The sequence below is a fragment of the Antechinus flavipes genome, chromosome 3, assembly GCF_016432865.1.
Source record: "Antechinus flavipes isolate AdamAnt ecotype Samford, QLD, Australia chromosome 3, AdamAnt_v2, whole genome shotgun sequence".
Classification (NCBI taxonomy): domain Eukaryota; kingdom Metazoa; phylum Chordata; class Mammalia; order Dasyuromorphia; family Dasyuridae; genus Antechinus; species Antechinus flavipes.
The window spans coordinates 82,939,155-82,952,466 of NC_067400.1; the positions used below are offsets into that span (position 1 = coordinate 82,939,155).

The 13,312-nt window shown below is 38.5% G+C and overlaps 1 protein-coding gene across 1 annotated transcript in view; it reads left to right on the top strand.

The window, feature by feature from the left end:
* Positions 1 to 9,021: 9,021 nt before the first annotated feature.
* Positions 9,022 to 13,312, top strand: part of SUMO1 (small ubiquitin like modifier 1) — a 45,732-nt gene continuing 41,441 nt past the window's right edge. Inside the window, exon 1 of the mRNA XM_051983768.1 lies at positions 9,022 to 9,186. Within this exon, the coding sequence (XP_051839728.1) occupies positions 9,175 to 9,186 (12 nt within the window). The 5' untranslated portion in view covers positions 9,022 to 9,174. The remainder of the gene's footprint in view (positions 9,187 to 13,312) is intronic.

Genomic DNA, 13,312 nt, shown 5'->3' on the forward strand with positions numbered 1-13,312 from the left:
GTACTTTATTAAATAATAGTGGTTTTATAGTGAGCATCCTTGCATCATTCCTACTCTTATTGGAAAGATTTCTAGCTTATCCCATTACATGAAATTCATATTTTTAGCAATATTTCATATCATCTCCAAGTTAAGCTCCAAACTTATTTAATGATGGTTTTAAACTGTTCAACACTGCCATTTGAAGCTCAGGCTGAGAGGAAGTCTATATTGGTGTAGTTTGGATGTCCTCTTGTGGCCAGAAGGAATAGTACAACTGTATGGGACTTCTGGTTTTTTGGTCTTTTTTGCATGCTGTATTGTTGTTGCTCTTTGTCCTTCGTTCTAGAATATCTCCCGAAATTCTAGTATCTTTGTTAAGAAAACCCCAAACGGGATCTATAACAGTCTGACACGACTGGAAATTACTGAACAACCACAAAAATATTTCAGTATATCCCTTTGTATAAGCTAATTCTTATCACTTGATTAATCAGTATTGGGAACAATTGCCACTACCTATCATTACCTATAAAACTGGAATCCCTCTGAGTTGTCAGTTATTATCTGGAGAACCAGAGTTCCTGAAGGAATAGAGTTTGGTAGTGAGCCCAGATTGGGGAGGTGGGGCATTTTTATGATACTTTTAACATTTTACTGCTATGCTACATTCATTAAATTCTATTCTAATATAGCTCAGAGGTATCAAACACCTGACCAGCCCACAACCTTCCTGAGTGAATCCTGAAGCAGAGTAATATGTAATTAGGAAATATTTAGTAAAATAAATAAAAATATAGTGAAACATAGATAATGTTAAGACGTAGTTTTCTAAATCAATATGAGGTGGCAGGATTTAGTGACCATATAAATTGATGTAGATCAACATACCTGAAGACAAAAACTTTGCTTATTAATCCTGATAATCTTTTCAGGCGAATATTTTTCTCCTATTGGTGCCAAAGAATACCATTAACTCAGGCCACTAGGACACTATTTAATATGGTAAGAGTTATATTTTACAACAATATATGTACTGAAAGTTTTAGGTTATTTGGGTTGTTGTTTTGATTGTCATTACCATAGGGGAAATACAACCTCTTTCTGCCTCAGTTTACTCAAAAATAATATAAGCAGATTGGACTAAATGATTTCTACGGTGTCTTTTGGTTTTAAGATTTGACATTTCTTTATTGGACTAGTAACATGTTATTACACAATGATAAAAATTGCTAAGACTGCATTATACTTTTTTCTTTACCAATTTATTTTTACATTTTTCTTTTTTTATTAGTTATTTTATTTTTTCCAATTAGATGTAAAGGTAGTTTTCAACATTAATTTTTTTTTATTCCTCAGTGATTCAATGTTCCTGTTTCCTTTATTCTTTCATAATGCCTTCATTCTGCTTCCCCATGGCACATAAATCTTTTTTTTTATTATTGTTATTATAGCTTTTTATTTACAAAACATATGCATGGGTAATTTTTCAACATTGACCCTTGCAAAACCTTCTGTTTCAACTTTTCCCCTTCTTCCTCCCACTCCCTCCCCTAGATGGCAGATAGTCCAATACATGTTAAATATGTGCAGGGATCCTCAAACTAAGGCCCGCAGGCCAGATGCGGCAGCTGAGGATGTTTAACCCCCTCACCCAGGGCTATGAAGTTTCTTTATTTAAAGGCCCACAAACAAAGTTTTTGTCTTTACTATAGTCTGGCCCTCCAATAGTCTGAGGGACAGTGAACTGGCCCCTTATTTAAAAAGTTTGAGGATCCCTGTTAAAGTGTATGTCAAATCCAATATATGTATACATATTTATACAGTTATCTTGCTGCACAAGAAAAACTGGATCTAGAAAGAAAGAAAAAAACCTGAGAAGCAAAACAAAAATGCAAGCAAACAATAACAGAAAGTGGAAATGCTATGTTGTGGTTAACACTCCGCTCCCCTGGTTCTCTTTCTGGATGTACATGTTTCTCTTCATCACTGAAAATTGGAACTGCTTTGAATCATCTCATTGTTGAAGAGAGCCATGTCCAGCAGAGTTGATCATTGTATAATTTTGTTGTTGCCATTTATAATGATCTCCTAGTCTACTTATTTCACTTAGCATCAATTCATGTAAGTCTCTCCAGGCCTCTCTGAAATCATCTTCAACATTCATTTTTAAATAAGATTTTGAGTTCCAATTTTTTTCCCTTTCTCCTATTCCCCCTCACCAAGATGGCAAGAAATATATCAGTTATACATGTACAGTCTTATTGACTATATTTTCATATTAATTATGTTGTGAAACAAGAAAGAGAATAAAAGGGTGAAAATCCCCAAAATGAAAATAGTAGTTCTGATCTGACTCCATTATTCCTTCTCCATATTCGGACTCCATATTCCTTCTCTGGATGTGGACAGCATTTTCTGTCATGAGTCTTTGGAATTATCCTCGATCATTGTATTACAGAGAAAAGCTAAGTTCATTATAGTTGATCATTGCACAATGTTGCTATTACTATGTACAAGGTTCTGGTTCTGCTCACTTCACTTAATATCAGCTAATGTAAGTCTTTCTAGATTTTTCTGAAATCAGCCTGCTTATCATTTTTAAAAATAACATAACAGTATTCCATTACATTCATATACTACATCTTATTCAGCCATTCCCTAATTGATGGACATTCTCTAAATTTCCAATTCTTTGTCACCACAAAAATAGCTGCTACAAATATTTTTGTAGCTGGAGATCCTTTCTCCTTTTTTATGATCTCTTCGGGATATGGACTAGTGGTGGTATTGCTAGATCAAAGGGTATGCACAATTTGATTTTCCCTTGTACATAGTTCCAAATTGCTTTCTAGAATGGTTGGATTAGTTCACATCCCCACCAACAATGTACTAGTGTTCCAATTTTCCTACGTCTTTTTCAACATTTATCATTTTCCTTTTCTGTCATATTAACCAGTCTGATCAGTGAGATGGAACTTCAAAGTTGTTTTAGCTTGTATTTCTCTAATACAGAGTGATTTAAAACATTTTTTCTTCTGACTATAAATAGCTTTAATTTTTTCATCTGAAAACTAATTGTTCATATCCTTTGACTATTTGGTAATTGGGGAATGAACTGTTTTCTTATAAATCTGACTCAATTCTCTATATATGTGAAAAATGAGGCCTTTATCAGAAACATTACTATAAAAATTGTTTCCCATCTTTCTGCTTTTCTTCTAATCTTGGTTGCATTGATTTTGTTCATGCCAAACTCTTTAAATGTAATCAAAATTATTTATTTTAAATTTTATAATGTTCTCTATCTCTTGGTTGGTCATAAATTCTTCCCTTCTCCATAGATCTGACAAGTAAAATATTGCTAGTTCTCCTAATTTGCTTATGGTATCATATGCTCATTTTTACCTTATCTTAGTATATGATGTGGGGTGTTTGTCTATGTATTATGTGTTCAAAAAAGAAAAGGATATAACTTTATGCCAATGAAAATAAGTGTATAAATGCAACTGAATACATAGTAATCTAGTGAATTTTTTGTTAGAATATAACAATTAGAAAAGTATTAATGAATTGCATTATATAGTTTAAGAGAAACTAGAGACTTCACTCTAATTTCACTTCTATATCAGTGGAATATTAAATTCAAATAGAAGCTACTTCTTGAAGGTTTTATATCAACAAGTTGACATTATCAGCGTTGATTTTATTTTTGTTCCATGTTGTTAAACATTTAGAAATTATATTTTAATCTGGTCCTAAAGCCAAGGGATCATGAGTTTGATACCTCTGTTCTACTTGAACTCCCCAACTGCTAATATCATGTCACAATTTCTAAATTACCTGTTATCCATTTTGCATAAGCCTATTTATGTATATATAATTTATCCCAATTGTATGTAAAGTGCTCAAGGAAAAGAACTAATCAACTTTTCTTTACATCCCTAACATTTAACATAGTGTCTGGCATTTAATAATGGTTGATGAGCAAATTCTGGCTGGTATTTAAAGGAATTTTATTTTTATTTTTGTATATTAAAAAATAAAATATTTTTGGATATAAAAACAAAATCTTTAAAGGAACTTTATATCAACACGTCTTTCAGGGACAGTTATCTTTCAGGGACAGTTAAAACTTCAAACAATATAAAATATAATAATATTTTATATTATTTGTAAAATAGTCTTTTTTTTTTTTTTTTTTTTTAACAAAACTCATGTAGCTTCTTCCAAAGGAAGGCTGACCACATTTTCCCAGAGTATTTCCCAAGAAGGCTGTTCTCTGTTTTTAGCTCAAGCCCTTATCCTAGAATGTTTTCTTCTCACTATTGACAGCTCCCCAGTGCTTCAGTCCTCCCTGAGAGTGGGCTCAGACATAAAACAACTTCAATACAGCATTTGCCTCAAGTTCATTTCCAAATACATCATGGCCAATGGGTGGATGATTCTGCCTTTCTGTTACTGCTGAAGTTGCTCTGAGTCTTTGCCCCTCAATGTTTACTTTCCCCCAAATCCTGTCATGGACACTGACTCCCAGACTCCTGGTGGCTCAGCATGTCGTGCTTATCTACAATATTCTGCAGGAAGGAATAAATTAACAGAGACAGAAGGATGGCAGACCCATATGTTGGGTGCTTCTGGCCAGCTCTAGGGGAGTGGGAAAATTGAGTGTTGGGTCTTTCCTAATCTCGAAGGAGACAGCCAAGCAGCAGGAGGGCCGACTCCAAGACGTGCCCTGGCTTACTGATGGCTTTAAATGCCCCGCAGTGTAGACAGTTGGCAATCCTACTCCTAATGTGTGGTGAACAGACAGGAACCAGCTCCACAAGCCTGTGCATGCCCCAAGTCAAAAAGCTGGGCTCTCCTATCACATTTCAACATGAAAGCAGGCTCCCCAGCCTACCCCTCACACTAACAAAGATGAGCAGACTAGCATTTTTTTTAAAAAAGTTTTTTAATTTTTAAAATATATGCATGGATAATATTTAACATTAACCCTTGCAAAACCTTGTGTTCCAATTTTTCCTTTTCTTCCCCCCATCCTCTCCCCTAGATAGCAAGTAATCCAATGTGTTAAATATGGTAAAAATATGTTAAATCCAATATGTAGCATTTTTTTTAATAGAAATTGAAAGCTTTGGTTATAGAGTAGGGATTTCTTACCCTTTTTATGGATCCCTTCCCAGAAGAGTGTTTTTAATTGCGTAAACAGAGGATTACAAAGGAAAACAATCACTTTGAAATTAACACTTTCTCCCTAATCCAAATTCAGAGAGATCCTGAAATCTGTCTACAAACTCGGCAAAATGAGATTCCTAAATTAAGAATACCTGACATAGAGAGCATTCAATTGAGATAAATTTTAATATTGTAGTTAATTAAAATTTTCAAAGACATTCCTTTTATTTTCTATTGATTCCCTTACTTTAGATTTTAAATTCCTGGAGACCAGGAATTACCCAAAGTCTTATTCTTTTTGTGTATCTCCAGCAATATTTAGCCAAATTGTGACCTGGAAATCAATAAAAAATTGTAGAATTGATTTAAACTTGCTTTGATGGGAGATGCTTAAAGAATGTCTTTTATTTGAGACTACCAAAAGCTAAGGAAGTTAAAAAATATAAATTTCTTAGTAATCTTCCCCACTTCCACAAGCCCCCCCAACTTTTACCTTCTAGGACTTATATTGAATACTTAGGTCACATACTCAATATGTTTTTGAATTGAAAATGGGTGTTAATAGAAACTGAGTGGATGCCCATCAGTTGGAGAATGGCTGAATAAGTTATGATACATGAATATTATGAAATATTATTGTTCTATAAGAAATGGCCAACAGGATGATTTTTTATATTATTATTAAAGCTTTTTCTTTTCCTTTTTTTTTCTCCCTGAGGCATTTGGGGTTAAGTGACTTACCCACAGTCACATAGCTAGGAAGTGTTAAGTGTCTGAGGCCAGATTTGAACTCAAGTCTTCCTGACTTCAGGGCTGGTATGCTATCCACTGCACCATCTAGCTGCCCCAAGCTTTTAATTTTCAAAACATGCATGAATAATTTTTTGACATTGACCCTTGCAAAATCTTGTGTTCCAATTTCTCCCCTATATTCCTCCCGCTTTCTCCCCTAGATGGCAAGTAATCCAATATATATTAAACATTAAAAATGTTAAATCCAATATATGCATATATATTTATACATTTTCATTATCATGCTGCACAAGAAAAATCAGATCAAAAAGGAAAAAAATAGAAAGAAAATAAAATGCAAGCAAACAACAAAAAGAATGAAAATATTAGGTTGTGATCCACACTCAATCCCCAGAGTCCTCTCTCTGGGCACAGATGGCTCTCTCCATCACAAGATCATTGGAACTGGCCTAAATCATCTCAATATTGAAGAGAGCCATGTCCATCAGAATTGATCATCATATAATCTTGTTGCTATATATAATGATCTCCTGGTTCTGCTCACTTCACTTAGCATCAATTCATGTCTCTCCAAGCCTCTCTGAAATCATCCTTCTGGTCATTTCTTATAGAACAATAATATTCCTAAAATTCATATACCATAACTTATTCAACCATTCTCTGATGGGCATCCACTCAATTTCCAGTTTCTCAGCAGAATGATTTTGAAGAGGCCTGGAGAGATTTTCATCATTCATATTTCTGTCCATTTCCGTTGCATTTCCCATCTCCAATTTTTGTTAATTGTTTTGTTAATCTTTTATTGAATAATTCCAGTCTACCTCCACTAAAATTCTCCTCTAAAGAAGTGACCATGGATTCTCAATAACTACAACAGCAGAATGTCAGTCAAGTTCTTATTGTTCAGTCACCAGACATGTCCAACTCTCTATGACCCCTCTGGGGATTTTCTTGGCAGGTATCAGTGTGATTTGCCATTTCTTTCTCCAGTTCATTTTACAGATGAAGAAATTAGGGAAACAGGGTTAAGTGACTTGCCTAGGGTCCTTCAGCTAGTGTTTCAGGCCATATTTAAGATGAATATTCCCGACTCCTTGGTGAATACTCTACCCACTGAGCTACCTCCTAATTGCACCAGACAGGTTTTACCAAGTTAAATAGATAATGCTTTCATCAGAAAGCTTATTTCACTAAGGCACCAGAATGATGTCTCCAATATGGTGAATATCCTTTCTCCAGAAATTTAGATCATCTTTTAAGAATTTGTGATCTGGGAGCAGCCTGGTGGACAGAGCACTGGCCCTGAAGTTGAAGGGCTCGAGTTCAAAATCTAGGCCTCAGATCCTTATTATCTGTGTGATCTAGGACAAGTCACTTAACACTCCTCCCCACTCCTCTTCCCTCCCCCAAATAATAAAATAAAATTAACTGAAAAAATCATCAAAATCATTAATACCTAGAAAAAGAACTATGGAATCTGAATATAGATCAAAGTATACTATTTTCACTATTTTCTTTCTCATGGATTTTCCCTTTTGTTCTGATTCTTCTTTCATAACATGCTATGTTTAATATGATTATATAATCACATATAAAATCTATAATAAAAATCCATATCAGATTGCTTGTTGAGGGGAAGGTAGGAAGGGAAAGGAAAAAATTTGGAACTCAAAACCTTATAAAAACTATCTTTGCATGTATTTGAAAAAAAGTATTTTTAAGTGTGTGGGGGGAGAAGAATAAAAAAAAAGAAAACAACATAAAAGAATTTGTGATCTGAATGAATCAATATTCATCCAGAGATAATCCCAGGTCCTAAAATAGGATGAGATATTCGTACTTTAATGAATTACTCCTTCAAGGATTATTTCTGTTTTGAAAAGGTTGTTGCAGACAACAGTTCTGATCAGATCTCTTTGGGAGCATTAGATCCAGTTTCAGTATCCCAATTGAATGTCTTTGATAAACTGGAATGGGTAGAGATGAGAGCAACCAGTCAGGTCAAGGGTCATGAGTCAATCAATGTCAGTTGAACGGAGAAAGTTTAGCCTAGAGAAGTCTGGGGGCGGGGAAGAGGCAGGGAAGGGGAAAAAGAAGAACCCCTGTTCAAGTATATGAAAAGTGTGTGTGGGCCCACTTTAAAGGAAGCAAATTTGGACTTTCCAAGAAAAGCTTCCTAATATTAGTGCTAAACAAAAGTAGAATGGGTTATATTGAAAACAGGGTTGTGTGTTTAAGATCTTCTAGTCCAAGCTCCTAAATATTTTTTAGAATGGGGAAACGCAGATCCAGAAAAAGACAGTGACTTGGCCCCAGATCCCGGGTCTAGCGGCGAAGCCGGCCTTTGTACCCTGTTCATCATCCTCAATCCGGGCTCTTTGCCCACCATTCAGCCCCGATCACCCGGAGGGCCCGGGATCTGAGGTGGGCTCCAGAGCCTTCATCTCCAGACTCCGGGCATTTTCCTTGTCTGTTTACCGCGGCCGCGAGCTCGGCCTCGCGTCTCCTTAGGGCCCTACTTCCAAGCTTTCCCTGTTTTCAGAACCCTTTCCCGGTCGCCCTAGATGCTGGCGCCTTCTCTTTAAGATTAACCCCAATTTCCCCATAAACTGTCTCTTGCCTGCACGCAGTCGTTTACACGCAGTCCCCCTCTTTTCCCCCCACCCCCATAGGCTGCGAGCTGCTAAAGGGCGAGGCCGCTTTTTCTTTTCTTTGTACACCATCTCCTGCTCTTAGCACCACGCCTGGCACGTAGTAGGCACTCGAGGCGTGACTGCGACATTAGGCGAGCCCCCTCCCTCTTCTGGGTCTCAGCTTCCCCAGACGAACGTCAGGGAGATGAGCTGGGCTCTCTCTAAGGTCCTATAAGCTCGAGTCTATTTATTCACCCTGCCCCGAGTGGGCGGCCACGACGTGCCCCCTGGGGTCAGGCTTCGACACAGTCTTCCGGCCTTAGCCCCAGGAGGGACCTGGGCTTAGGCGATTGGGGCCGGGCTGACCTCACCCCAGCTCCTCCGCAGGGTCGGTTCGGGACAATCCCCCCGGCACCCAGCCCCTCTTCCCGCTTCTCCTGCCGCCCCCTCTAAGTCTTCGCTCCTTTTCTGGGCGGGGAACGGAAGTGACGTCAGGCGCATCGGAAGTCCCTGCGGCCGCGGTGTTGTGCTGTGGGGAAGAGAGAGACAGCTTTAGGAGCCCGGGAGAGTGATTCTCGCCTTTCCGAGGCCGGTACAGCGCCGAGACCCCCGGGGAGAACTAGTCGTCGCCATGTCTGACCAGGTAGGCAGCTTAGGATCACGGCTTGACGGAGAATCGAGCTCGGAGCCCGCGATCTCGAGGTCCCGCGGGCCCGTCGGCTAGGGCTGGGAATGGGGGCGGGGAGGAGAGGGCACAGGAGACAGGGGAGGGGGCGGCGGGCGCGGGGCGAGCTGCGAGCCAGGGCCGGCATCGGGCTCCCAAACGTTCAGGGCTCGGCCTCCCGAGGCCAGAGCCTCGTCGCCCAGTGCACTAAGTCCTTGCGCTTAGCCCGGGGGCGCCCGAGGCAGTTCGGGTCGCCGCCCCGCGGGCTAGGTGTCACCCGGCCCCGTAGCCGTGCCCGCCGCCCTGGCGAAAGCCCCCGGGGAGCGGCCGGGCTCCGCAGGGCCCATCTCGCTTGGCGGCGGCCGCAGGAACTTAGGCCCCGCTTATATAACGGGAGAGGGAGCTCGCTGCCGCGGCCGCTGGGCCTCGGGGTGGGGGTGGGGGCAGCCCAGGCACGGATCGCCCCTCAGATGCTGGGCACGCGAGGGCTGCGGGGGCTGCAAGGTCGCCTGGGAGCCCTACTGCGCTGTCTGCAGTCTGGCGACTGGGCCCTCGACAGGCCGGGCCCGCGGCCTCCCCGCGGCCTCCCCGCGCCAGTCCCGCGCCGCGGACTTTTCCTTTCGCTATTTTTTCTGGGGTCGATGGGGCGGATGGGGCCCGCAGCGGCTCCCCTGGTTCCATGAACTTTATCTGTTTGCTACTTTGGATTGGCTCGTCCTTTCCCAGGATCGAGTCCACGGCTCGCCCATCGCAGTCTTTATCTCAGCAGTGGCCTAGTGATGACTGATGTTTGCGTCCATCCCGAGTAAAACAAAAGGATGGCGACGCGGGGAGCTTCCCGCGGGCTTCCGAAGGCTATTATGTACTGCGAGACCCCCTGCCCATCCCAATCCGGGCGAATGCATTTCGTCTTTGAGGCCCGCAAGGCTCTTTGTCGGAGCCTGGCCTCACTTCCTACGTAGTTTGCTCTGTGCTCATCTACAGTGCACTTGTTAATGCATAACGTCTTCGATTAATGTCCAATGGAGAAAGTCAATTTGCTTATATAAAAAAAAGGCCTAAAATTCTTTCTTTTGATTCAAAACAGTACGGCAGGATTGGATTTTTAAATTTGGTCAGCTTATCCATGTGTGTGTTTATTTGTCGGTTCTGTGTAGCATTGCTGTTGAGGTAAACACCTTGGATTTTAGGATATTGAGACATTTGGAAACGTGTTTTTGTTGAAAAGACAAGCTATTATTCATGTTAGTTCTGCGTGATACTCGGCATATGAGTAGGCTTATTCCCAAGTTGGCATCCGAATATCATTATAACATAACTCATTAAATTGTTTATTCAGTTACCAGTTAGAGAATACATGTAAAATATTTCGTCAGCCCTTTGTTTGATGTTTAAGTAGTACTTGGGAAACATTGCAAATTTTTTATATAAAAGGATTTTTTTGGGAATGAATAAACCTATAAGGAAGCAAGCAAACATTTATTAAGCACCTGCTATGTGCTAGGGGACTTACAAAACCTGATTCTCAAAACCACTCTGAGTAAGTACCATTATTATCCTTCATTTTATGATTGAGACTGTCAGGTTTAAGTCACTTGCTCAGGATTAGAGATAAGGCGTCCTAAGGCTAATTTCAATTCCGGTTTTATAATAGATATAGTACTTATGCCCCTTCCCCTCTTCCCCCTCCCCCCCTTTGCAATCTCAAAATAGAAAGGAATTATTTGAGAAAACAAAATTTTCTATATCTTGGTTCCAGAATAAAGTAGGCAAGACTTATGAAATAGGGATAATTCCTTAGAAAGCTAAGAAGGTAAATTGGAATTTTTAGCTTGGGAATTTGAATCATCTTCATCAGTTAACATTTATTAAAAGATGAAAGGCCTGATATTAAAAAAATGATAAAAACAAAACCTTAGAGGATTTAAATGCAAGATCAGGAGTTCTAAATTTTCAAGTACAATGTCATTTAATTTGTAAAATATCATGCACAGTATTTGATCAAAAATTCTACGTTAAAGTCTGTTGGAAAAGCATCTTTTTTTAGGGGCCTCTCAGATTATCAGCCATAGTACCAAAACCAAAAACCAATTCTTAAATTTTTGCCTTTAAAAAATGAGAGGTTAAACTTTTGAAACAAATTACTTGCTTTTGGGTTAAAGGTTTTTTTTTTTTTTTTTTTTTTTTTTAAATAAGTAATAGGACCCTATATATAGTGAAGTTAGGAATTTCCAAATGATTATTAGGTAATCACTGGGAAAAAATGCTTTTTGGAGAACTGGTTTGGAAGAGCCGTTGTCTCATTGATTTTCTGTGCTGTTTTAACCATTCCATTCCCCTACCCCAAATGCAGGATCATAAATTAGGAGGTTTAAGTCCACAGAGACTCAAATCAGAACAGAGACTGTCTCCCAGACATTTTTCTGTCCATTAAACATTGAACTTCTCAAAAGCCAATTGAAGGCCTGCATTAAAGCAAAACAATACATTGAAGTGGGCCTTTTATTTATCTGTAAAAAGAGGACTTCTGGATTTTGTAATTTCTAAGATTCTTTTCAATGCTTTTTTAGCATCCTAGGAAAGGTAAGAGGCAAGAGTGATTTGAGGACATCCCCAACTTCCTAAGAGCTTCAGATCCTTAATTTTCTTTTCCTATTGGATTACAAAGAGGTACAACATCAACTGTTTTTGTTTCAGTATTGCTGATTTCCAGCAATGTATTCATTGTAACAGAATGACATTACAACAAAAAGATGTCTGGTGGAATTTGTTATACAGAAATTTTACCTGTAATAGTTACTTTTGGGGTGGGATATCATTTAATTTTAATCTATTTTTATAGAATTCACCTCCATATAGTTAATGTATCTTCCAAAAATGAAATATCTTTCCTTTACAAAAGATTGATATACATTATGTAATCAGTATTTTCTGTTGGGTATTAATATTCTCTCTAATGTTTTTTATAGCTGTCTAATAATTATTTAGGCTAGTAATCTTATTAGCACTAGCTTGAATTTGGAATGAGTATGGTGAACTTATTTGTAAATGAAAATTTACCAGTTGTGTTTCATATGTATTAGAACACAAATATAGTAGAATTTAGCTGTTACTTGAGCATGTAGTTAAGGTAATACTGAAAAAAGTACATTGTTGAACTCAAAATCCTTATCTCATATGTGTATGTGTTTATATGTATATGTATGTATGTCTATATGTAGGCTTCATTTGGGGCAAGGTAAATTTTTTATATTTTTTCCCGCATGAAGAGACTTAATAGTTGTTGTTCTTGGAAGCTGCAGATTGTAATTACAAGCTAGTCTGAAGAAACCTCTAGTTAAAGTAGTAGTTAATAGCATTTCTGAACCTGAATACAGAGGTCATTTTTTTTATCACTAGTATAAGAGAAAGGTGAATAGTTCATATAGGAGACCTAAGACATGAAGGAGTTTAAATCTCCTATTTTGTCAGGTGCAGTATTCATACCTCAGCTCAAATGAAATATAACATGTAAAGTGCTTAGTGAACTTAAAAATGCTATTTAGTGTCAATTATTGTTATTTTTATTAACTTCTTTTCCAATAATGAAATAGGGAGGGTACCTGGAAAGAAATGAAGCAGCAGGCATAGGCCTCCTGATTCAATGGGAACTTTTATGATACTTTTAAGTATCTTTTCTTTAATTTAATTTAAATTTATTTAAATATATATTACTTGACCAAATTAGGATTACTGCATTAGCCTTTTGATTGATTTCCCTGCCTTATGTCTTCCTCATTCCAGTCTATCCTTTATTCAGCTGTCAAATTGATCTTCTAAGATACAAGGTTAGACCATGTGACTCTGCCATTCAATAAATTCTAGTGGCTCCCTGTTAGCTCTAGGATGGGATGAAATGAAATATTCTCTGTTTAGTTTTCATTGCCCTTCGTAATCTGGCCTCTTTTTGGTTTTTGTCTCCTCCTACCTTTTCTCCTCCACAACAAAGTGTCGTCTTAATGACACTGACCTTGCTGTTTGTTGAACAATTCTTACTCTTAGTATTTTCCTATGTCTGGAATTCTTTCCTTCCTTATCTCATCTCTTGGTCCCAGCTAAAATCCCA